General features: G+C 39.3%; 1 protein-coding gene across 23 annotated transcripts in view; it reads left to right on the top strand.

Moving 5' to 3' along the window:
- Positions 1–27265, top strand: part of TTC13 (tetratricopeptide repeat domain 13) — a 79619-nt gene that overhangs the window by 9238 nt on the left and 43116 nt on the right. For 21 of the 23 annotated variants that reach the window (XR_011525060.1, XR_011525004.1, XR_011525006.1 and 18 more), the window contains exons 2-4: positions 5403–5497; positions 16276–16351; positions 19577–19647. Coding sequence is in view for 13 of the 23 variants with exons in the window: in XM_070568967.1 (XP_070425068.1) it covers positions 5403–5497; positions 16276–16351; positions 19577–19647 (242 nt within the window). In the remaining 10 variants the exon portion in view is untranslated. Of the gene's footprint in view, positions 1–5402; positions 5498–16275; positions 16352–19576; positions 19648–25975; positions 26094–27265 lie in introns of all 23 variants that reach the window. The other 2 variants (XR_011525023.1, XM_070569029.1) reach the window with 1 other exon arrangement.

The raw sequence follows: 27265 nt of genomic DNA on the forward strand, positions 1-27265 counted from the left end.
CTTCTTAAGATTAAAGAAGAAAGGGAACAAATGAACGGGATACTCAACTGGAGCAACAAGAAGAGGAAATAAGGGAAATTGGAAGGACTAAGTAACACAAAGCCAGAATAAATGAATTAGAAGTAGAACGACCATAGAATTGGTAAATAGATCCAAGAGTTGATTCTCTAAAAAAGAGTGAAATAGATAAACTTGATAAGGCTAACATGTAACAGGAGAGCAGATGGAAATGTACATTATGAATGAGGGGATATGTATACAACTGTAGAGGTCATTAGAATTGAGACAACTGTGTAGAAATCTCTGCTAATAAGATTAAAAAATGAAGCGAGAAATATCCCAAAAGGTGATGTAGAAGAAAAAGACGAGATTTCTGTGATGTGTTTTGAGAATCTTTCTGCAGTAATCACCATTAAATTTTACTTGTACAGCCTAATCAAGGAGGAAAACAGGCTTTGCCTAATTCCGTGGAAATCGATACCATTTAAATACAGCTGGTTGGGTTATCGTTGTAAAATGTTTGAAGCCATTCTGAGTTAAATAATTTTAGAGTGAAAAACAAATTTAACCTCCTATTCCAGACGACTCTAGTTACAACTCTAACAAACTGCTTTTCTATCACAGACCTTACCAAAGCAGCAAAAAACACTGATGCCAGAATCTAATACAGTTGGGGGGTGGGGGGAAGCTATAACTTAGTTATAAAATCCTAGGTAAAATATTGGTAACCCGGAGCCAGCAGGCAATTAAAAGAATAATCTGCATTGATCAATCAGAGTTTATTCTGGAAGTACAAAGATGGTTCAACTTTTTAAAAACTTAATCACCTTAATAGGTCAAAGGAGCAAAATCGTATGATTATCTTAAAGAAATATCCAAAATCACTTGATAAAGTTGAGCCAGCTTTCCTGATTTAAAATTTTTGTAGAACAAAGGATAGGACAATCCTTCCTTTATATGGTAAAATACATCAATCTCAACCCCTAGCCGCATAGAGCAGTTTCTCACTGGATGTTTATAAATGTTAAATGAAGAAGTTTTATTGTCAAAAGTTGAGGAAATTCTGGGTCATTAAATGAAGTATTAATGTCAGGAATAAGCAGGAATGCTTTTTGTTACTAGTTTTCATTGAGCACTTTTTTGGAGGTTTTATCCAGAACTGTAAGGTGCTAAATGAATATAAATATTAAAAAGACCTTGATATAATTACTTGTAGATGATAGAATTATTCACTGAATAGATGGAGACATTAATAGAGCTGTTAAGAGTTCAGTAATGTGGGCAGATAAAATATTCAGCTCTAGCCGGTTGAGAAGGCAGAGATTTACAATATGCTGTATTTCTGCCTGGACCGCTCTCCCAGCCCTGCCAACCTGCTGTGGCCCTTCATCTGGTAAATCCTTCACTTCCCTCATATTTCCCTTCATTCTTTCATGGCACAGACTCCAGAACCAGACTGCTTGGGCTCAAATCCTACCCCTAGAGTGTGGCCTTGGGCAAATTATTAGTCTGTCTGCCTCATTTTCCTTGTCTTTGAAATGGGAATTAGGAGGGTGCCTATCCTTGGTAACTACATCAGTCCTTATTTATGTCCTCCGGGAATTTTCCTTGAGCAGGCCACTTCCCCACTTATGCTCTAGTTCATAGCTCTTAAACTGCTGCAATTTTACATTTCTTTGTGTGACTAGTTACTGTTGGTTTCCCCCTCTGGACTGTGATCTCTGTATACAAAGACAGGGTCATTGCTGGTTTTGACCACCGTGGAGGCTGCGGCAGTGACTGAAACCTAGTAGATGCTCCACGAAGATGTGTTGACTCAATGATTATCACCCATTGTTTCTTAATCACAACAAACTTGAATGTGTCAGTTGTGTATGAAAATAACAAAATTTCACGTAGGTTAATAAAAGACTTGAATAAGTAGATTAAATTTTGTAAAGAAGCCAAGTATTTCTGCCCTCATTAATCTACAATTTTAATAAAATCATACAGGGGTTTTTTGTTTTGTTTTGGCACCTTAACAAAGGGACTGAAGTTTATCTGAAGGAAGAATGTTTATCCAAACAGCCAAGAAATTTTTGAAAAAGAAAAATTGATGAGACTGTGCTTTACATTAAAATATATGCATTTATTGTAAGGCTACAGTAACTGAAACAATGTGCTACTGAAGTCAGAATAAACAGATCATTGTAAGGGGTTAGGCAGTCTGGAAACAACAACAAAATGTATGTTTATTATAGAGAATTGAAATTTTATTTAAAGATATTAAAAATGATATATAATCTCACCAAGTTTAAATTTAAATAATGTAGAAGAAAATTTACTCATATGGGGAAGTGTTTACATTGTATTGTTAAGTTAAAAGGGCAGATTACAAAACAATGGATCTCAATCAGTTCTCACAACTTAATGATAATAATAGCAAACATTTTTTGAGCTCCTTCTTTGTGCCAGAAACTGTACCGCATGCTTTGCTTATATTTCCTTGTTTAAATTTCACAACCACCCCTGTGATGTAGATAGTATTATTGACCATGTTTTACAATTGAAGAAACGGAAGATTGAAGAGGCTAGGTCAGTGGCCAAGAGGTAGTAAGTAGTGACAGAGAGCAGGAATTCAAACCCAGACCATCTGATTTCAGTACTATCACTCTTAATTACAGACACCAAAATTTTCACAGCGATTTTCAACATGTGGTGGTATTCTAAATGACTTTTATTTATGTTTTGTGATTTTTCTGTATTTTCTACAATGAATATGCATTACTACTGTAATTTTTAAAAATAAATGTCCACATAGAGATTGGACAGTCATTTGTCAGAGCTATGACAGAAGGTGGATGTAAATAATCTCAAAGATTCCTTAAAAAAAGGTCTAGAAACAGAAGCCAGTGGCTATAATGTATTATAAAGGTGGCGTTCATATTGATAATATGTGGTACTGGGATAACTGGCTAATCATTTGGAAAATGGATAACTAGAAATTCTTCTCTATGTTTTAGGCCAGAATAGGTCAGATGACTTAAAAATTGCCAAAGGATATAAGCAGTTTACAAAAGAAGAAATACAAATGTCCAATAAACCATAAATTTAATCTTACTAATACTATTTGCACATTGGTAGAAATAAAAAGAATGGCAGTACTCTGAGTAGAGGTTAATAGACTCTCATACACTGCTATTGGGAATGGAATTACTACCACATCCTGGGAGGGAAATGGAGCAATGTATATGAAAAGTCAAAATTGTTTATACCTTTTGCCTGAGCAATATATTTGTTAGATTTAATTTAATTGCCTAATTGGGTAAATTTGCAAAAATTCAGGTCAAGGATACTCATTGAAACAATTATATTAAAAAAGAAAGGACATCCTGATTATCCAATGATAGGGTTATGGTTAAATTCCCTGCAGTGGAATACTGTGCAGCCATTTAAAATTATATAGGTGTTTATTTATTGAAACTGAAATGAATTCCACAAAGTAGAGAGCGTTTTAGATTAGAATAAGGCAATGTATATGCAGTGCTCAGCACAATGCTTAGCATGTGGTAAGTCCTCAAACGTTAGTTTTTGGAAAAGGTAGAAGAAACAGGTTCTAAATTAATGTATTTCCAAAATATCTTTCATCAAGTCGTTATCCTTCCACCTACCAACAACCGTTGCTAGTCCTTCATTCTTGCCAGGACTTTCCCCAGTCTGATTGCTCACCTTCCAACCTCATACTTTTTTATTTTCCAACACCAACTCCTTCCTCTAACCAGGCTCATCTACTCACTGCCTCTTTGCATTTTCTTGCCTTTGTGCTTTTGTGTATACCACTTATTCTACTGGAATACCCATTCCCTTTCTGTAACCCAGCCTAAACCCATCCGTCCTTTTAAACCCTGCTCGTGCCTTGTGAAATTTAACATTCCAGCTTCAGTAATTGCTCACCACTCAGGACTTCTTTGATACATCGTGTCCTGTTTCCTATCGTTAAAACATACACACAAAATTTTAGCTAAATTGGTTCACATGGTTTCTTGAACCTAATTTGATGCTCTGTAGTGACGCTGAATTAGAGCATTGTCTTTTAAAGTAATTTATTGAGGCAAAATTCACATGATATGAAATTAATCGTTTTCAGGTGAACTGTTCAGTAGCATTTAGTTCATTCACAGTGTTGTGCAACCACCCCAAAACTTTTCCATCACTCCAACCCCTTACCCATTAAGGAGTTTCTCCTTATTCCTTCCTTCAGCCACCAAATATGCATTCTGTCTCTATGGATTTACCTATCTGAATATTTCATATAAATGGAATCATGCAATATGTGACCTTTTGTGTCTGGCTTCTTTCATTTAGTTTTTGTTTCGGAGGTTCTTCCATGTTGAAATATGTACCAGTGATTCATTCTTTTTTAAGGCTGAATAATATTCCATTATATGTATGTACTACAATTTGTTTATCCATTATCTGTCGATGGACATTTGGACTGTTTCTGCCTTTTGGCTATTGTGAATGGTGCTGCTGTGAACATGCATGTCCATGTACTTGTTTGAGTCCCTGTTTCAGTTCTTTTGGTACATACCTAGGAGTGGAATAGTGGAAATGTTTAGTTTTTGGAGGAGCCACCAAACTGTTTTCCACAGTGGCCACAACATTTTATATCACCATCAGCAGTGCACAAAGGTTCTGATTTCTCTACATCCTTGCCAACACTTGTGATTTTCTGTCTGTAAAAAAATTATAGCCATCCTAGCGGGTGTGAAGTAGTACCTCATTGTGGTTTGATTTGCATTCCCTAATTAGTGGTGATGTAGAGTATCTTTTCTTGTACTCAGTGCCTGTTTGTATATCTTCTTTGGAAAACTGCCTGTTCGAGTCCTTTGCCTATCTTTTAATTGAGTTGTCTTTTTGTTGTTGAATTTTAGGAATTATTTATATATTCTGGAAGCTAGACTTTTAGTGCATATTTTTTAACATTAGGTCTCTTTGGCTTGGCTTTCCGATTTTTTTTTAACCTATAGTAAATGCTGCCAGATCAGAAATGTCTAATGAAAGGATCTTAACTATATTCCACGTGGGTTGTGTGAAGAGCATTGGACTAGTGCTATTTCTGCCCTGTTGCCTTTGGATAAATTCCAACCTATCTAAACCTCATTTCACCATCCGGGAAGTCTAACCAGCTTTGATCGTTTGCAGAATGATTGTGAGGACACTCACTGATGGGTGTCCAAGACACCTGGAGGCTGTAAAACGTTATGCAGTTGTAAAGGTGAAAGATAAGTTGTCCCTTTTAGTGTTTTTTACTCTTGTCCTTACTTTGGTTTCATGGATTCTTAACTTTACAACTCATAGCTAAGCACCTAAGAGCCATAAATTTAAGGTGAGAAGAATAACAAGGAATGTTTGCTTTTCAGAGTCATCGTTTTTGAACTTCCATGATTCAGACTGCGAACCCAAAGGATCACCACCCTGTGACTCTCTGCTTTCCCTCAACACTGAAAAGATTCTGGTACGCATCTTCTATCCATGCCTCCTGTTTTTGTGACTGAAGCACGGTGATAATAGTTCCAACAGGTGGAGGTTGCCTGTTGATCAACTAGGAGTTGAGTCCAGTTGGTTCTACATCCATAAGATAAAGATAAGTCATCTGGCATAGGGTTGCATTGAATTATTATGACTTATGAATTGGATGGTTGATCATTCTGGAACTTTTAAGTTCCAAGGAATAAAGGGGAGATTATGGCTAATCCTTAGTACTAGGAGCCTTATGTATTTGAAGATGTAGTGCAATCTTATTTTTCCAGTCTTTGCCTGTGTGGGTATCTTCTGTATCTACATTTTTTATCAGTACCTACTGAACGGTACAGCAGACCTCTCCATTCCAGGGACGAGTGCCTGGCACTGTGTAATGACTGCGCCTGTCTATCCGTGTTAGCACGTGTCCTCCCATAGACTTGTTGCCTCAAGGTGGAAGGGTCCTCTTTTTGTTCACCCTTAATTCTGTGAAACTGAGTTATTCTTTCCATGCCCAAGGTTAACATTTTTTCTCCAGGCCTTTTCCTTCAACATCCGTGTAGATATGTTAGCTTCTTTTGTTTAAAATTTCCCTTTAGGATACTCTTTCTTTTCCAGACAAAGCTTTGCCTTGTCATGTAGGAACTATTGAAAATAGGTAGAAATTGCAAACTAGAGAATGATCAACTGATTTTACCTAACTCATTGCATGGCAGTCAACTTGATATATGAATTATTTTGAATGAGACTTGTCCCAAACGAGAATGGTCTATCTTATAAAGTAGCAACTTGGCCATCAGTGAAAACATTTAAGTAGAAATTGGATAATCCCTGCGTTGGATAGGCAATCAGATTCTTAGCATTATTAGGGACCTTCTTACTGATAGTAATTCAAGTATTTTCTACTAGGTGCATTTCCACTTTAAGATGGCACTAGCTAGTCACCTACAGGAGAAAGCTCATCAATCTTCTCCTTTCATTTTCCCTAGGTTGAAAATATGAGAGTTAGACTATTCATTTATTCATTCCTTCTCCAGATATTTATTTTGTACCTCTTATGTGTCAGGCCTCGTGCTAAGTAAGTACTGGGAATGTAGTGGTGAGCCAGAATCCCTCGGTCCCTGCACTCCTTACTCCTACAGTCACTAACCAAATAATTATACACATAAACATAGTAAACATATGCAAATCATATGAAGGGAAAGCAAAGGGTCAGCATTGTCTCCCTTAAGTTAGGGGGATCAGGCAAGACAGCTTTCAGGCATTGAAACCTGGGCAGGGACTTGAAAGATAGATTGGAGTTAATCTACTAGCAAGTGGGGTTGTGTGTTTCAACTTCCTGAGCACAGCTTCGCAGCTCTGTCCACAGAAGATATCTACAGATGCAGTATTAAAAACAGGAAAGATTCTTTCTGATCAAGAAATTAATTTGTCTATACTATACTATTCCTGACCACTTCTGTTACAGATTTTATTTCTAATAGAATAAAAACACTTTTAAATCAGATACGCTCTTGGAGCCAGCCCAGTGGCATAGCCGTTAAGTTGGCACGCTCCACTTCAGCAGCCTGGGGTTTGCAGGCTCGGATCCTTGGCATGGACCTAGCACTATTAGTCAAGCCACACTGTGGCAGTGTCCCATGTAAAATAGAGGAAGATGGGCACAGATGTTAGCTCAGCAACAATTTTCCTCAAGCAAAAAGAGGAAGATTGGCAACAGATGTTAGCTCAGGGCCAATCTTCCTGACAAAAATAAAAAATCAGATACGCTCTTCAGTATACTCTTGATGTTGCTTGGTAAATGATTTCTTCTTTTTCTGGGATATCGTTTCTGTTCTCTTCCCATATCTTTTTGCACAAAGGCTTGGCAAATGGTAGACTCTCATTAAATACTGGATGAAATAATAAGACTTTTTAAGTATTAAAAGCATTGTTTATAGACTCCTTTTCTTGGCTCTAAGCAATTTATTAAGCAGAAAAATCTTTGGCATCTGTGTGCTTCTCTGTAGCCATCTGAGAAAGAGGAAAGACTCGTGTCTGGTCACAACTGAACATACATACAGTGCTGGAATGCCTTCACATGTGGCTAAATCTGCTGCTGCTTGAAGTGATCTTACGAGGTTCCCAGGTGTGGAAGCTCCCAGCTATAGAGCAAAACAAGAAAGAGCTGATAGAGTTTCCTTCCAGTCATCAAGGTTTTACTGGAAGAAATAAAGTGTAAAACATTCCCATAGGATTAGAATTTTCAAATGTTTCATTTTGTCCGGAGCCCTGAGTGGAATGAAGTAAGAATTGTGAATCTCCTGGGATGGGATGCCTTCTGGCCTGTATCTTTTAACTTGTGTTTCAACCAGAGGTAGCTTATTCTTGACCTATTTTATAGGCAAACCAAATACCACACTAAATCTGAACATCAGTCTGGATTTCGAAAGTATAGAGAATATGGGTGGAAATACCTTGTTACTCTGTTATTTGTCAGTGAAGCTCAAGAGACCACAATTCGTCATGGCTAATGAATACCAGTCATTAGCTCAAGAGCATGTGTGTTAGTCAAAAGAGGATCCCGTGTGAAATCATTTGGCTGTCATATATGCCTGGAGGCATCTGTACTATGGATTTAAAAAAAGAAGAATTCAGATAATTGGATGTCACTGGTTTCTAATCCTACAGTTTTGCCCAAGGCGACAGATCTTTAGTCTCTTACTGCCTTAGCTTTTCCTGTCTAGGTATGTGTGTACAAGTTTTAATCATATCTTAGGTGAATCTGGTGTGAAGTTACCATTTTAAATGTGTATCCTGGAGGCTGAGCATATCACAACTTAGTGTTGACAGTCAAATCTTGCGGTGAAGTGGCAGCTGTTTGTATTATCAGACGTGATCTGTCTCCAAAATGTGGGGAGCTGCCATTTTGTACAGTAGAGAAATACTGCCTGTAAAATCATTCCAGTTACTAAGCTAATTTATTTACTTTATTTTTCCCTAGTTTCCACTTAGGTTTTAGCTTTCCTACCAAATGTGTGCGTGTGTGTTGGTGTGATTTCTTCACAGACAAATTTTCTGCATTAAGTCAGATGGTTATGTTGGTCACCTGCTGTGCATCATCTAAGAGAATGTCTGGTTTCTTGGTCAGGTTTTTTTGGTCATTTTATGATGTCATCTCTGTACAATTTGTAGCTCTTATTTATAAAATATTTTTTATTTAAAAAGCAGTATTTTGTTACCAAGCCACATTGGAGGACTAATCACTAAAATGTGGTCTTTGCAGCATAATCAAGGTCATTAAATCGTCTGTGAAAATGTGTAGGAAGCTTTGAAGCAGCCAGCAAGATTAATCCCTATGGAAGTAAAAATTTATATCTTCTTGTGGCCAGCCTGGTGGCGTAGTGGTTAAGTTTTCGCCCTCCGCTTTAGCGGCCGGGAGTTTGCCTGTTTGGAACCTGGGTGTGGACCTACAAACCACTCATCAAGCCATGACAGCATCTCACATAGAAGAACTAGAAGGACTTAGAACTAGAATATACAGCTATGTACTGGGGCTTTGGGGAGGGGAGAAAAAACAGCAGAAGATTGGGAACACTTGTTAGCTCAGGGCCAAGCTTCCTCACACACACACAAAATTTTACATCTTCTTGGAAACGGAATTACTAATAATAAGTTACACCACAAACTGTGTCCTTGAATACATAATTGATATGACTTAAAGCGAATGTTCTCTTGCTTCCATATAAATCAAGTGTAGCTTTAATTTTTTTTAATTAAGATTATGATAGATTACAACCTTGTGAGATTTCAGTTGTACATTATTGTTAGTCATGTTGTGGGTACACCACTTCACCCTGTGTGCCCTACCCCCACCCCCCCTTTTCCCTGGTAACCACTGATCAGTTCTCCTTGTCTATATGTTAACTTCCACCTATGAGTGGAGTCGTATAGATTCGTCTTTCTCTGTCTGGCTTATTTCACTTAACATACTACCCTCGAGGTCCATTCATGTTGATGCGAATGGAAGAATTTTGTCCTTTTTATGGCTGAGTAGTATTCCATTGTGTATATATACACCATATCTTCTTTATCCAATCATCAGTTTCTGGGCATTTAGGTTGGTTCCATGTCTTGGCTATTGTAAATAATGCTGCGATGAACATAGGGGTGCAAGGGACTCTTTGGATTGCTGATTTCAGGTTCTGAGGATACCCAGTAGTGGGATGGCTGGGTCATAAGGTATTTCTATTTTTAACTTTTTGAGAAATCTCCATACTGTTTTCCATAGTGGCTGCACTAGTTTGCATTCCCACCAACAGTGTATGAGGGTTCCTTTTTCTCCACAACCTCTCCAACATTTGTCGCTCTTGGTTTTGGATATTTTTGCCAATCTAACGGGTGTAAGGTGATATCTTAGTGTAGTTTTGATTTGCATTTCCCTGATGATTGGCGATGATGAACATCTTTTCATGTGTCTATTGGCCATACTTATATCTTCTTTGGAGAAATGTCTGTTCATGTCCTCTGCCCATTTTTTGATCGGGTTGTTTGTTTTTTTGTTGTTAAGCTATGTGAGTTCTTTGTATGTTATGGAGATTAGCCCTTTGTCAGATAAGTGGCTTGTAAATATTTTTTCCCCAATTAGTGGGCTGTTTTTTTGTTTCAATCCTGTTTTCCCTTGCCTTGAAGAAACTCTTTAGTCTGATGAAGTCCCATTTGTTTATTCTTTCTATTGTTTCCCTCAACTGAGGAGTTATAGTGTCCGAAAAGATTCTTTTGAAACTGATGTCAAAGAGTGTACTGCCTATATTCTCTCCTAGAAGACTTATTGTTTCAGGCCTAATCTTTAGGTCTTTGATCCATTTTGAGTTTATTTTGGTGTGTGGTGAAAAAGAATGGTCAATTTTCAATCTTTTGCACGTGGCTGTCCAGTTTTCCCAGCACCATTTGTTAAAGAGACTTTCTTTTCTCCAATGTAGGCCCTCTGCTCCTTTGTCGAAGATTAGCTGTCCATAGATGTGTGGTTTTATCTCTGGGCTTTCAATTCTGTTCCATTGATCTGTGCACCTGTTTTTGTACCAGTACCATGCTGTTTTGATCACTGTAGCTTTGTAGTATGTTTTGAAATCCGGGATTGTGATGCCTCCGGCTTGTTTTTCTTACTCAGGATTGCTTTAGCAATTCGCGGTCTTTTGTTGCCCCATATGAATTTTAGGAGTCTTTGTTCAATTTCTGTAAAGAATGTCCTTGGGATTCTGATTGGGATAGCGTTGAATCTGTAGATTGCTTTAGGTAGTATGGACATTTTAACTATGTTTGTTCTTCCAATCCATGTGCATAGAATGTCTTTCCATCTCTTTATGTCGTCGTCAATTTCTTTCAAGAAAGTCTTGTAGTTTTCATTGTATAAATCTTTCACTTCCTTGGTTAAATTTATCCCAAGGTATTTTATTCTTTTCGTTGCGATTGTGAATGGGATTGAGTTCTTGAGTTCTTTTTCTGTTAGTTCATTGTTAGTGTATAGAAAGGCTACTGATTTATGTATGTTGATTTTATACCCTGCAACTTTGCTGTAGTTGTTGATTGTTTCTAATAGTTTTTCTATGGATTCTTTGGGGTTTTCTATATATAAGATCATGTCGTCTGCAAACAGCGAGAGTTTTACTTCTTCATTACCTATTTGGATTCCTTTTATTTCTTTTTCTTGCCGAATTGTCTGGCCAACACCTCCAGTACTATGTTGAATAGGAGTGGCGAAAGTGGGCACCCTTGTCTTGTTCCTTTCAGTTTTTGTCCATTGAGTATGATGTTGGCTGTGGGTTTGTCATATATGGCCTTTATTATGTTGAGATACTTTCCTTCTATACCCATTTTATTGAGGGTTTTTATCATGAATGGATGTTGGATCTTGTCGAATGCTTTCTCTGCATCTATTGAGATGATCATGTGGTTTTTGTTTCTCATTTTGTTAATGTAGTGTATCACGTTGATTGACTTGTGCATGTTGAACCATCCCTATGTCCCTGGTATAAATCCCACTTGATCATGGTGTATAATCTTTTTGATGTATTGCTGTATTCAGTTTGCCAGAATTTTGTTGAGGATTTTTGCATCTATGTTCATCAGTGATATCAGCCTGTAGTTCTCCTTCTTTGTGTTGTCCTTGTCAGGTTTGGGGATCAGAGTGATGTTGGCTTCATAGAATGTGTTAGGGAGTACTCCATCTTCCTCAATTTTCTGGAATAGTTTGAGAAGGATAGGTATTAAATCTTCTTTGAATGTTTGGTAGAATTCTCCAGAGAAGCCGTCTGGTCCTGGACTCTTATTTTTGGGGAGGTTTTTGATTACTGTTTCTATTTCTTTACTTGTGATTGGCCTATTCAGATTCTCGATTTCTTCCTGATTCAGTTTGGGGAGGTTGTAGGAGCCTAGGAATTTGTCCATTTCTTCTAGGTTGTTCAATTTGTTGGCATATAGTTTTTCATAGTATTCTCTTATGATCCCTTGTATTTCATTGGTATCTGTTGTGATTTCTCCTCTCTCATTCCTAATTTTATTTATTTGAGATTTCTCTGTTCTTTTCTTTGTGAGTCTGGCTAAGGGTTTGTCAATTTTGTTAATTTTTTCAAAGAACCAACTCTTTGTTTCATTGATCCTTTCTACTGTCTTTTTTGTTTCAATATCGTTTATTTCTGCTCTTATTTTTATTATTTCACTCCTTCTACTGACTCTGGGCTTTGTTTGTTCTTCTTTTTCTAATTCTGTTAGGTGTTGTTTGAGGTTGCTTATGTGAGCTTTTTCTTGTTTAGGGAGGTGAGCCTGTATTGCAATGAATTTCCCTCTTAGGACTGCTTTTGCTGCATCCCAAATGATTTGGTGTGTCATGTTCTCATTTTCATTTGTCTCCAGAGAATATTTGATTTCTTCTTTAATTTCTTCAATAATCCATTGTTTGTTCAGAAGCATGTTATTTAGTCTCCACATTTTTGCACCTTTCTCTGCTTTATTCTTGTAGTTGATTTCTAGTTTCATAGCATTATGATCAGAAAAGATGCTTGATATTATTTCAACTCTCTTGTATTTATTGATGCTTGCTTTGTTTCCCAAAATATGGTCTATCTTTGAGAATGTTCCATGCGCACTTGAGAAGAATGTGTAACCTGCTGTTTTTGGATGAAGTGTTCTATATATATCTATTAAGTCCATCTGGTCTAATTTTTCATTTAATTCTATAATTTCCTTGTTGATTTTCTGTCTGGATATTCTGTCCATTGGTGTCAATGGTGTGTTGAGGTCCCCTACTATTATTGTATTGTTGTTGATGTCTTCTTTTAGTTCTGTTAAGAGTTGCTTTACAAATTTTGGTGCTCCTGTGTTGGGTGCGTGTATATTTATAAGTGTTATGTCTTCTTGATGGAGAGTCCCTTTTATCATTATATACTGTACCTCTTTGTCTTTCTTTATCTGTTTTGCTTTGAAGTCTACTTTGTCTGATACTAGTATAGCGACACCTGCTTTCTTTTGTTCATTATTAGCTTGGAGTATTGTCCTCCATCGCTTCACTCTGAGTCTGTGTTTGTCTTTGGGGCTGAGGTGTGTTTCCTGGAGGCAGCATATTGTTGGGTCTTGTTCTTTGATCCATCCTGCCACTCTGTGTCTTTTGATTGGAGAGTTCAATCCATTTACATTTAGAGTGATTATTGAAATGTGGGGGCCTACCGCTGCCATTTTATGTCTTGTTTTCTGGTTTTCTTCAATTTCCTTTGTTTCTCGTCCCATGGTTTAATCTGTTCTGATGGAGAGCTGCTACTCTCTGTTGTTGTCCTTCTACTTATCTCCTTTGCTCTTGGTTTTGTAGCCCCTTCCCTTTTTTTGATTTTTCAGGAATGAGGGTTTTCCTGAGCATTTCCTGAAGAGGAGGTTTTGTGGCAATGAACTCCCTTAATTTTTGTTTATCTGGGAAAGTTTTTAGTTCTCCATCGTATTTGAAGGATATTTTCACTGGGTAGAGAATTCTCGGCTGTAGGTTTTTGTCCTTCAGATTTTTGAATATATCATTCCACTCTCTTCTAGCCTGTAAAGTTTCTGCTGAGAAATCTGCTGATAGCCTGATGGGGGTTCCTCTGTAGGTTAATTTCTTCTGCCTGGCTGCCCTTGATATTTTCTCCTTATTGTTGGCTTTTGCTAGCTTCACTACTATATGCCGTGGGGTTGGTCTTCTTGCGTTGATAAAGTTTGGAGATCTATTGGCTTCTGTCACATGAAGTTCCATCTCTCTCACCAGGTTTGGGAAGTTCTCAGCCATTATTTCTTTGAACAGGCTTTCTGCCCCCTTCTTTCTCTCTTCTCCCTCTGGTACACCTATAATCCTTACCTTGCATCTCCTAATTGTGTCTGATAATTCTCGGAGAGCTTCTTCATTTCTTTTTAGTCTTACTTCTCTCTCCTCCTCTGCCTGCAGCATTTCTATATTCCTATCTTCCAAATTGCTAATTCTTTCCTCCATATTATCGGCCCTACTGTTCAGTGCGTTTAGATTTTTCTTAATCTCCTCTATTGTTTTCTTCATTTCCAGTATTTCTGTTTGGTTCTTCTTTATAGTATCAAACTCTTTTGTGACATAGCTCCCGAACTCGTTGAGTTGTCTATCTGAATTCTCTTTTAACTCATTGAATTTTTTAATGATGGCTGTTTTGAAGTCATCGTCATTTAGGTTATATATTTCATTTTCTTAGGGATTGTTTTCTGTGTATTTGTTATTTTCCTTCTGTTCTGGAGATTTAATATATTTTTTCATATTGCTTGATGGTGTAGATTTGTGCCTCCGCATAGAGATAGAGTTTAGTTACTGCTTCCACTTGTTTCTACTGGTGTGGTGGGGGAGAAGCTGTTTATACTGCACCAACCAGGAACCCTATCAGCTGTTGCTAACTGGGCCTGGGCCCCTCCTCGTAGTCACAGTGGTCTGTGGGTTCCCTCTTCAGCTGTGGGGGCCACAGGGGGGCTTCAGGCTGCTGCTGCCTACTGTTGCAGACCACCTAGACGTGCTCCCTCCTTAGGGTCTGCAGCGGTGTTATGGGCTTTTCCAGCAGCCAGGGGCAGGATCACTTATATTTCCAGCTCCGTCACTGTCAGTGCCCACAAAATCTCACTTGTCCACTATGGGTTACAGCAGAGCTATGGGCATCTTCTGCAGTCTGTGGTTAGCTCACCTAGCTATGCTACTTTTGTCCCAGGGTCTTCCAGCCTTGTGGTTGCCGGACGGGTGCTCTCTACTAGTGCTGTGCAGAGGCTTTCGCTGAGGCTGCTGTGAGACTGTAGGGTTTCCCCCTGGGCTACGGAGCCGGGTCACTGGAACTCCACCCAGCCCCAGTCCTCTCCCCCAGGATCTCGGGGAGCCCCTTGCCCTGTCTGGGGGATAGCCGGAGACCTTGAGTTCAGTGGCAGCTGGCCGGCTGCTGCCCTGCCTGGTATTCTCCTCTCCTGGACCCTCCTGGCATTGTGGATGCTGGGCGGGGCCTCTCTGCTAATGGCAGGTAGAGCCTCTGCCTGCTGCTGGGGCAGAACTCTGGAGTATCCCCCCCCAGGCCGCGGAGCCGGCCACTGGAGCTCCACCCAGCCCCAGTCCTCTCCCAGGAGATCTCCGTTAGCCCTGAGCCCCAAGCCGCGATAGCCACAGTCAGTGGGGCCAGCGGTGGCAGCTGGCGGGCCACCGCCCCGTTTGGGATTCTCTACGGGTGCCTCCTGGCATTGTGGATGCTGGGCAGGGCCTCTCCGCTAATGGCAGGCAGAGACTTTGCCTGCTGCCTGGGCGGAACTCCGGAGCTTCCCCCCCAGGCCATGGAGCTGGCTGCTGGAACTCCACCCAGCCCCAGTCCTCTCCCGGGAGATCTCCGGTAGTCCCGAGCCCCACCTGGAAGTCAGTGGGGCCGGCGGGTGGCAGCTGGCGGGCTGCCGCCCCATTTGGTATTCTCTACGGGAGCCTCCCGGCTTTGTGGATGCTGGGCGGGGCCTCTCCGCTAATGGCAGGTAGAGACTCTGCCTGCTGCCCAGGCGGAACTCTGGAGTTTCCCCCCCACCTCCCAGGCCGCAGAGCCGGCCGCTGGAGCTCCACCCAGCCCCAGTCCTGTCCCGGGAGATCTCCGGTAGTCCCGAGCCCCACCCGGCAGTCAGTGGGGCCAGCAGCCGCAGCTGGCGGGCCGCCGCGCCATTTGGGATTCTCTCCGGGAGCCTCCTGGCGTTGTGGATGCTAGGCGGGGCCTCCCCGCTAATGGCGGGTAGAGGTTTTCCCCACCGACTCAGGTGTGTAACTCTGGAGCTTCCCTCTGGGCTTAGGTGTAATTGCGGGGGGCTTAGGTAGGGCTCTGGTCACCTGTTTCCACCGTCGCTCCTCTGGTGTGCCCTCCCTTCTGCCCTAGTTGTGTGTCGATGTTCTGGGGGAGTCTGCTGGAAGAAAGCTGCTTGCAGGTACTAGGCTGTTTGGGGTTGGGGTCGGAGAGTTTTCACCTATCTCCATCTCCTCCCGGAGGGAAGTCTGTCTGCCTTCCGATGTATAGCAGCGTGGGTCTCTCAGGCGTCCTGAGATGCTATATGGATATCCTTTGTTAAGCGATGAATGTCCAGTTAGTTGTAGATTCGAAGGGGGAGAGACAAGGAAGACTACTCACGCCGCCATCTTGGATCTTCCTCTGGACACACCGTAGCTTTAATTTTTTAAAATACGGATTTCATTATAAGTTTTCTCTTCATTTGTGACAAGCTAAAATGTATGTTTGTTTGTTTTTATTTCAGAGCCAGGCCAAGACTATTGCAGAACAAAAGAGATTCCCGTTTGCTACTGATAATGACAGCACGAATGAAGAGTTAGGTGAGACTTGAATCAGGGGATGTTCCTGTGGCATTTGCCTAGAATTTATGATTAGATGCAGAATAGGTAGGCAAGATGGTGAGGGAGAAAGAACACAGAGATGGCTCTGCCAACACGAGTGCTTGATCTTAGACAGGGCATTCAACCCTTGCAAGAGTCCCTATGTTATAGGCTGTAAAATGAAAGATTTGGATGGAATGATCAGTAAGCACTGTTTTGCCTCTATGTTTCTATGGAAATTAATAGTTATGGTAATGAGTTCTTATAAGCTGTTATTCATTAAAAGTTAGTTGTGTGCTGTCATCAACTGTGAACACTATAGAAGTGAAAGCAGAAGAGATCACACCTACTTTACTCTTCTGTATATAAAATAGCTAGGCTTAAGTTAATTTTACTCATGAGGCCAGTCAGTGATTGTTGGGTCTGTAGAAAAGTTGAGTTCATTCAAATCTGCAAATGGGTCATGCAGTTTGGTCTGTTCATGCCATGGTTTTCCCAGTGTCTGATATGCTGTGTGTGTGTCTTCCTCATTAACCTGATCAGCTCCCACTTGAGGGAGTAAACGAAATTGAATACAGGACTGAAGAGCGCAGCTGGACAGGTTTCACATAAGCGTGTGTTCCCATGTGGGGCCTGGTGACCCGCAGCATCTGCAGAAAATTGTTTCTAATTTATGCACAATCATTTTATCCTTTCCACGGCCATAAACATTTTATATTAAGACTGAGCATTTCTTGTATTGGCTCCTTTCCTCTGTTAGTGCAGATAGTTGAGTAGTGACTATTTTGAAAGTATTAATCACTTTTTTGGTAATATTCTTTGAGTAGGCTTTGAGAATTAATTACCCTTTAAGACATCAGATTTGATCTTTTCTGAAATCCTTGGATTCTGTTCAGCCTCGTATTCATTTATGAAGTAATGGATTAGGGGCCTGATATGTACCACATCTGTTCTATGCTCTAAGTTAATCCTAGTGGACCCTGGGGTACCATAGGCCCTGAGCTGGCTTAGGATCTTTGTAGCACAGTATTTTTTTCTGGGAAGAATGACTTCTGTCAACATACACTTTGCTGGGAGATGTGGAATTGCTGGTTAGTAACAATGTGTGAGATTTCCTGCTACCCTAGTTTTTTCTTTATGCCTTTGGACTCCCACAACAAAATTTAGATCCTAGTGATTATTTATATTTGTGCAGAGTTTGGATTTTTTTTTATGGATACTTTTGGATTTTTCCCAAAAAGTGTTAATTTTTGGTGGAAAGATTTGAGAGCTGCATTCGATTGTATTTGAATGGATTTCAACAGCCTTGCCATGGACAACAATTTAAACATATTCCTAAGTGCAAAATTTATTCCCTAAAACTGTATTTGTTTTTATGGGTCACTTATTCATTTGTTCATTCAAGAGATATTTACTGATTATGGAAAGATAGATAGGGAATTCTAAAAGCTTAGATCTGAAAGGAGTCTAAGAAAGTTTTCTACAGGCATGTTAAGCAAGACCCAGAGAGTAATGTGACTGAGGTCCCCATGATGACATGACTGGTGAATGGTGGAGCCAGAATCCAAGCCCAGATGTTGGCTTTCCAATATATCATCATCTGCCTGATTCAAAAAAGTACAAGTTTATGTTTCAGTCCATGTTCATCTAATCCTCAAAGAATTCAAGCCATTTTGCAGTCCAGCCCAGTGCACAGCAGTTTCAGCGCAGCCTTGATTTATTTCAGTGCAGTATGTTGGTTAGGACGGTGGGTCCCAAGCCAGGCAGCCTGGTTCCTTTGTCTCACTCACTGTGTGTTGTATTTGGACAGTTTGTTTAACTGCTTTATGCTTCATTTCTTTGTCTGCAGATGGGGATCGTAATTGTACCTACCTCACTGCAATTAAGGAGTAAATGAGTTAATGCCTGTAAATGTTTAGGACTCTGCCTGGCATGTATTAAGAGTGTTATATGTGTAACTATTATTATTGTTGTTGTTGTTTTCATTACTAATACTGCTGGCCCCCACCAGCGATGTCTTTGGTTATCTCATTATCTGAATAGTATCCATTCTTCTTATTCTAAATACAAATTTGACCTTTATTTATCTTTTCAAAAAAATGAGGATAGAAACAGTCCTCTTTTTATTTTGAGGAAAGCCCCCAAAAGCTCTTATGTTGTTATGATGCTCAATGTTATTGAACTTTACTTTTCTCAGGTCATTTATAAAGATATTCTAAATCTCTTTTTGCATTTAATGTTTCTACTGCGTTTAATGTTTTTCCTACTTTTGTCAGGAAATTTAAGCTCTTAATGATAGTTAAAGTTTTTGTTGCCCATCTCCTTGAACACCTATTAGATCCAAGAATTCGAGGGTTATAATAAAGCTTTTCTGCAAAGAAATGTGATCAAAATAGTATTATGTTGAGTGAGGAATGCAGTACAATTTTTCCAGGGACATTTGGGGATTTAGGGAGTTAGGGCAAATATTATAGATGGAAATGTAATCTAAAATACTAAAATTTAATGTTTTTTGGACAGTTGAAAAAGTTGAGTTAAAATATTGCCAGTTTTTAAGAGATTGTCGTGCCTCTGATTTCAAAATACCACTTACCTAAACAGCTCGATCCAAAACTATTTATTCATCTTTAGTGTATAGTTTAAGTAGTGGTTTGACTATATTTTGAGTAGAAGAGGTAGGAAAAAGACTACCATCGCATTGCAATGGTGTGAATTATCTACAGTTAGCATTATATTAATATATATTAATTTGAGACTCTGTTTTTGTTTTTACTGAATAATTGGCAGTAAATTCAGCACCCTCAGGAATCCAGCTTTTTTATACTACTTGGGTATTTCTCATAACTTTGACAGTAAAATCACATTGCCAAGTTATGTGGCTATTCTACAGGCTTATTACTAGTTCTTTTGATATATAGATAAGAAACATCATAAAAGTTATCTGGTTTTTGAAAGTGAGTGATTGGCTTAGAAAAAGATAATTACTTCTTGTAGACAGATATTTTATAGACGGCATTAATAATTTAAATCTAGATAGACCTAGAAGACTGATTAGTAGTGCTGAATGGTAGAAGAATTCAATTACAGCTTATTAACTTCTAGGTTTTCTTTAACTGCTTCTAGTCCTTGGAGCTGCCTTTTAAGACTCAGTAAAGCATTTAGCTATTGATTCCAGTCTGAGATCCTTTATTCTTTCCTTTAATATTTTTGTCTTTTGTTTCATAGCTATTGCTTATGTGTTGATTGGCAGTGGTCTCTATGATGAAGCAATAAGACATTTTTCAACAATGCTTCAGGTAATTTTTCTTCTTAATTATATAATTTCAAGTTTATAGTCATGACCAAAATATGGACTTATGCATAGCTAAAGTGCCGCAGTAAAACATGGATTTTAAGATTATACAGGAAAGTAAAGGAAATCAGCCTTCACTGAGCACTTTCTTGGTGCAGGCCTCATAACATGCTCTCATTTAATCTTTGCAGTATTACTTTATTTTAAACTGGGAAGATGGGAGCTAGAGAGGTCAAGCAGTTTGCTTGATAGTCTCCCCACCATCAGGTGGCAGAGATGGGACTGTAATGGAAGTTTAAAAAAGACGAACATTAGCTTCAGTTCACTTTCCCCTCTACCATGATATCTCCCATGAGATGTGGACACTGGAAATTCTTGGAATTCCAGATGTTGACTTTCTATGCAGGAGCTGATCTGCATGGTCAACTGAAGTTCCACTCATGGATTTGTTTCTCACCTTAAAGTATAATTGTGAGACTCTTCAGTGAAAGTATTGGGACTTTATTGATTGATGGCTGTGTTAAAATCTTGTTTAAAATGCTTAGATATACATGTCTAAGAGTTTCAAAGGAGACCTGTAGCACAGCCTAGCATTGTTGGCCTTATATCTCGTATCGTTATTTAACTGTATTCTTGTAGATGCCTGACCATTATCAACTATTGATGCATCTGTCCAGTAGAATACAGTGAGGAAAACATGGGCTTTAGGGTCAGAGATACCCAAGTTCTAATCCACTCTGCTGCGTACCATAACCTCCTGGATTATGGGATAACGACAACTGTCTCCAAAAATATTCTTCTTAGGTTTAAATGAAATATCCTATAAAGTACTTGGTGCCCAGTGTCTGGCACTTAGGAAGCGCTCAGTAAATTTTAGCTACTCAGAGCCCCATTCTGGCATATTCACCTGTGCTAATCCAGTAAGAGCCAACACAGAGTTTACAGTCCAGCAGGTAGACTTAATTTTAAAATATTAATTTTGAAATTTTTGCTTTGCCTCTGTTTTCTCTTGTTAAACATAGGGTTAATTATGTTGATAATTCTATCTGCATTCTTAAAAAAAAATGAGTGAGCTATTTTTAGTTATTAAAACCATTAGATCCAAGCAGCTGTAAGTTTGAGTGGTCATATGGAATAGGATTCTTCAGTGGAGTTTAAAGTATGAAAGGTAGATTATAAATAGTTTTAAAAAATTGCCTTTCTGTTTAGCATTGCGATATTTAAAAAGGTAAGCAGCCACTGTGACAGTTAACACTTGACCCTGGTTTGGAAGGGAGGTTTTGATGCATTTATAGGAGCAAATCTCAGTTGATTTATGGTAACCAATAGCAGAAAACAATACGAGCTTGCACATGTGTTATCAACGCATTCAACTTTCTGAAAAATATTATTACCATTGTAGTTGAAGGCAATATAACAGTATTAAAAAAAACTTTAAATAACAAAAAAGTTTCCTAATTCTGCCACTACCATTATTTAAGTTTTTTGTTTATGACCTTTTCAAGTATGCATTTGTGTTTTATAATCTGAATATATGTATTATTTTGTATTACTTTTTTACTTAATTTTTTACTTTCAATATTTCTCTACAATCTTATGATTTTAATGGCTCTATAATATCCCTTGTGTTGTCCGTTTATTGTTGTAAAACATATTTCTCTTGCAATTGCTTTCAGAAAGTAGATAAGAATTTCACTTTGTGCCAAGAAAAGATATTTGTATGTTGAATTTTATGAGATTTAATATTAATATATCGAAATATATTGAAATCTGCAATATAATAGATTGCTGTCAGCTGGGAAGTTTTTCTTTGAGAATGTGTGAGTTATAACGTTGGATGCTTTTCTGTTGGTTCAAGCTCCTGAGGGTGGGGCAGGAATGGAGGAAGGGGAGCAGCAGAAAGTTCGAACGCTGCTGGCCCACAGAAGAAAAGAATCGGGTGATCATTTATAACACGTTTGTATAGGAACTAGAGTGCCTTCGGCTTTCCTGCAGGTGCTTTTCTTGGAAATTTCCCTCTTCTTACCCTTTGTTTTGGTGCTTCCCAGCCTTTCCTCCATCATGACACACATGGAAAGTCATATTTGCATGGCACACTGGAGTCAACAGGAGCAAATTTAGAGGCATCCAGCTAGCTAGAGCTTGGTGAAAATGTGTCGCGTTTTCTTTATGTGCTATGCCAATGGTAAATACAATGATTTGATATTAAATGCTAAAATTCTCTTCAAAAATTTTAATGAGAAACTTGATCCTGCTTTTCTGGACAAAACTTTTCCGTATTAGGCTGTATGTTTGAAATTGATGCAGACAATCCCTATTTAAGAGCTTTTCATTAATTTCTTCAAATTCTTGATAGCCAGTCTCATCAAGAAACGGTACAAGTAGGTGGTAGCAAAGAATAGTTATTACTTGTTCCCCACTTGACCAAAACTCTTTTTCTCACTGTGAGTCAGAATTTGCATAAATCAGTCTCTAAATTGTATTTTAAAAGTATGATTGTTCTTTAAGTCTAACTGCGCTTCCTATTCTTTTACTGGCAAACGCAGAGGTAATTCGTCTTGCAGTAATGAACTTGATTTTTATCCCGACAGTCCTTTCTTGTCTCCAGTATTTCAGAGTAGCGGTGAGGCGCGTCTTCACCACCGTAGCACGGATGCCACTCAACTGCCTTTCACTCTTCAAGTTAGGGCTGAACTAAATATCACTGGAGAGTTGTTTTTTCAGTACGTGCTAATAGACGCTCACCTCTTCCTTGCAGGACCTTGCACATATGCAAAAACTCTGTCTTTTTAAGCCAGTAAATCCCCTTTAACAAATCTGCAATGATAACTGTTCACATACAAACTTCTCAGGTTTTTTGAGTTCACTAACTCTTGACAGAACTTTTCTCTTAGACAGCCATGAACTCCAGTATGAAGCGACAGAGCGTGGAATCTGATTCCATTCGTAGAAAGCTGAGAACAAGTGGGAGCATGGGGGCTTGGATTTTATTAGATTCCCCATTTTTATGGGATCATTTAATGAGAAATTTGTATCTGTGCACGATGGCTATTTAAATTCCAGAATGACCTTTTGATGTAAAGCTTTTATACCTTCCTGTTGTCTAAGCCGTGCTATCTAGGAACAAACTTGAGATATTTCCATAATCTTTGTTGTTTCAAAGTGTTCATTTGAATATTTATACAAATATGGTTTATTTGGTACATCTATAAAGGAAAACAGTGTTCCTCGAGCATCAGGGTTTCGAACTGAGCGTAATTTCAAGGCTTAATAGAGCTCTCAGTCTTCACTGAAAACTCCTGGTTTTAAAAGCTTATGCATTAGTGTTGTCTCTACATCAGTGCCCTTATGTTACTTCCATATGTGTCTGTGCATCGATGATAGAATTCTTGAAAAGTGGAGCCATTTCCTGATTTCTTTGTGCTTCTTTGTTTCCCATGCAGGGCTGGGTAACGTAACTGCTGTAACAATTTTATGAGGCAATAGGCCTTTGCTAATAACTGTGTGACCTTGAGCTCATCTAATTCTGATCTGATTCTGGTGGAACTGAATTCATAAAAGAATTTGTTTCTTATTTTATATTAGCAGACGAAATTTAACACAGTCCTCTGCATATGATCTTTGTAAATATCCTTTATGTAAATGTGTGTGTCTGCCACTTAGGCAAAACTTCATCCTCGTTACATTGCTGTGTAGTGCCTTTTTTGACTTATTGGTTTGTCTTTGATCTAGTGACTTTTGAGTTTTAATGAAAAGGCCAGCCTTGTGGTGGAAAAATAAATATTTGCAAAATTTAAAGTCACCATATAAGTAATATAGTGAGGATAATAAATTAGAACTTTATGGATTTTAAAAAATTGAGTTTTTTGAAAATTGATACATCTAAGTGGACATAACTCCAGTAAGGTAACTATCTTATTATTCCATGATTTTGCATTTGCAAAAAGCAAGTAATGCTGGAAGATTGAAATAGTTTTCATTTAATTCATTGAAAATTCTGAAAACTTTTTAAAATATACATATTACTTTGAAAATACTTTGAAAAATTGATATTCTGAACCCAATTTGTTTTTAGAAGTAAACATTAGTTTTTATTTGAAAAAATAATTCATTATGACATTTCATAAAGAAAGTTTTGACCTACTGCTAACCTCCAAAGCCAATGATAGATAAAATAATTAAAAAATCAATCAAAAAAGTAATAAAATCTGTTATTTAAATATAGCAATCCCTAATACTAGACTATAACTATAGTAACCACAATACAGTCATGCGCCACATAACATTTCCGTCAACAATGGACCGCACACACGACGGTAGTCCCATAAGATCAGTACCATATGGCGTAGGTGTGCAGTAGGCTGTACCATCTAGGTTTGTGTAAGTGCACTCTGTGATGTTCACACAACACAATCACCTAATGATGCATTTGTCAGGGAGGATTCCGTCATTAAGTGATGCATGACTGTAATTATATATCCTTCTGTGCTGTTGGAAAAAAATTGTTTAAAAAAGTGTAAATTGAATAGAGAAAACCTAAATATTGTGTGCATCTCTATTTAGGTTTTCTCCATTCAATTTACTCTTTCTTTTTAAAATTTTTTTCCAACAGTGTGGAAGGATGTATAATTATTGGTGGTTATCATACTTACAGTCTAGTATTAAGGGTTCCTAAATTGAATAATAGAATTTATTCCTTCTTTGATTGATACAGCTTTATTGTTATTATTATTATTGTTATTATTATTATTTTGTGTGTATGAGGAAGGTTGTCGCTGAGCTGACATCTGTGCCAATCTTCCCCTATTTTACTTGGGATGCCGCCGCAGCATGGCTTGATGAGTGCCGCTAGGTCCGCACCAGGGTTCCAAAACTGTGAACCCCAGGTCTCTGCCAAAGTGGAGCACGCAAACTCAACCACTGCACCCCTGGGCCGGCCCCTACAGCTGTATTATTTTATCTGTCATTGGCAGTACTGAAAGTAGGTCACTGCTGTGGTCATGATTGGACCCTGGGGGTGATTCAGGGAGAGGGGGAGGACTACATATGGGGCCACTGCAGCACTGTGCCAGTGGGGGCCACACGTCAAATCCTGGGACCAAAACAATGACGACTGATTTCAGGAAGTTGTTAGTGTTCAGATATTTCAACTATTGCAGACTTTTCAATGGGTATTTTTTAAAGGTTTAAAGTTTTTAATCGCTGTAAAAACGTTACAACTGCCATAGCTGGTGGCCCAGCAGAAGCCATTCCCATGGCACACGTCATACAGCTTTGTCTCATTGAACCCTGGATCTGGCCTTTTTCCCCCATCGGCTGCATGCCGTGACTTCTAGCTGTGTTGTCCTGCTTGCTTCCGCTATGAGGAGAACAGGCCAGGCAGAGCTGACTTTGATCTGAATGCGTTTAATACTCATTGAGATGTTCTTAGCTGCCTAACATATGGCCAGTGTCTGTTGCTAAATACTAACTGCCATGTGTGAAGACTTACCATGTGCCAGGCACTGTGCTAGGTGCCACAAATCCAAAGATGGAAAGACATACCCTCAAGGATATTGTATTGCAGTGTGGTGACAGACTTGCAAATGCAAAATAATGTAATAAGAGAATTACTTTAATGGAAGAATATCTGCTAAGATGTCTGAAAGGCATCTTCAGTTCAAAGGTTCCAGATCAACTACATTCTCTCCCCTGATCCCTTCACATACCCCACCCACAACTGAAGAAGAATCTCTGGTCATAGTCCAGTGCTGCCCAGCTCTGGGAACAGCACCACCTCCACTGGGTTGCATGAGTCCACATGCTCCACACATCTGTGTGCTACTTACTTCATCACCAACTCTGTCTGTATACTTCTTTTTTGTGTGTGTGTGAGGAAAATTAGCCCTGAGCTAACTACTGCCAGTCCTCCTCTTTTTGCTGAGGAAGCCTGGCCCTAAGCTAACATCTGTGCCCATCTTCCTCTACTTTATGTGTGGGATGCCTACCACAGCATGGTGTGCCAAGCGGTGCCATGTCCGCACCCGGGATCTGAACCAGCGAACCCCGGGCTGCCGAGAAGCAGAATGTGTGAACTTAACCACTGCGCCACCGGGCTGGCCCCTGTGTACCTCTTAAGTATCTCCTGCATCCATCTCCTGGCTCTGTCCAAACCACTACCAAGCTGCTCTCATCTGCCAGATGATTGATGCGGCCATTGTTTCCTGGCTCATCGCCTCACACTCTGCACATGCGCACACTATTACATACACTTGCACCTTAAACACACATCCTTTGCTGTTGCTTTTAGGTTAAGATAAAATCCTTAATAAGGTCCCTTCCTACCTCTCCAGCCTCATCTTGGAACAGATGCCGTGTTCCCTGCTTCCCTCGGGGCCTTTGCACAGTCTGCTCCCTCTGCCTGGACCAGCCACTCTGGGATTCCCCCACCCCCTACAGATCTCAGCCCAGGTATCTCTTCCTTAGGGAACCCTTCTTAACCTTGTTTAGATCTTTATGCATTTTCTAAAAGAACCATTTACTACTCTAGCACTTAGTGAAGATGTAACTTTATATTTATATTTGTGATTCTTTGGCTGTGCTCCAAGATGGCAAGAATCTTTTGCTTTCTGTGTTGGTTTTTGCTTACTATGGTATTCCTAGCACATAGAATCGGACATGGCTAATAGCTGGCCCTGAGTAAATATTTGTTGAATGCATGACTGACGTCTGTACAACATATAGTTGGAACAGAGGAGAAGGAGCATATTTATTTTCCAGGGAAGTCTGGAAGGAGTCAGGAAAGAGGTAGTGTTTGAGCTGAGACATAAAGGATAGAAAGCACTTTCTTGGGCACAGAGGCAACGGGTGGGTTTTTCAGGCAGATGGAATAGCATTTGCCAGTACACTGAGCTTGGGAGAGCATGTTGTATCTAGGCAACTATTAGTGCTCTTGTCTAGAATATGAATTTTGAGTGGGAGAGTGGAAGGAGATGAGGCTGAACGGTAAGGCAGGAAAATGATCTGTATTTTGTACAAAAGCATTTAGATGTTACCTCATTGTTTTTCAAATTGTGAGTTGCTACCCTTTAGTAGGGCCTGAAATTAGTTGGCGAGTCAAGACTAGTACTTCTTAAAAAATGAAATACGTTAGACTAGAAAATATCAGATTACATTGTGCATGGTAAGGCTAGGTATGACTTAGTGAAACTTTTTTACTGATATGTGTGTGTATGTGTATGTTATATACGTGTGTATGTGTGTGTGTGTACTGGGTTACAATGTAGAATGTATTTCTTACTGTGGGTTAGATTTAAAAAATGCTTGCATGTTGCTGTTGTAGGTTTTCAGGAGCCCATGAATAATTTCAGCCAGGAGAGTGACATGATCGGACTCTAGTGTTAGATAGATATCTCATAGTGTGGGTCTGGAGGCCAGATGGGAGGAAGCAGGAAGATGGTTAAGGCAACTGCAGTAGCCTAAGTGAGAGAGGAAGGCTTCAGATGGGGCAGGAGCTGATCGGGAGGGAGAGACACCAGGTATGTTCAGGAGGTGAAACTGCCAGGGTTTCGTGAGTAGATGTGTTGGCTGGGGAGATGGAGGTGACTCCCCGAGTGGCTGGCCCTCATCACAGGATGTATGGA

This window comes from Equus przewalskii, chromosome 1 (assembly GCF_037783145.1).
Source record: "Equus przewalskii isolate Varuska chromosome 1, EquPr2, whole genome shotgun sequence".
In the NCBI taxonomy this organism is placed as follows: domain Eukaryota; kingdom Metazoa; phylum Chordata; class Mammalia; order Perissodactyla; family Equidae; genus Equus; species Equus przewalskii.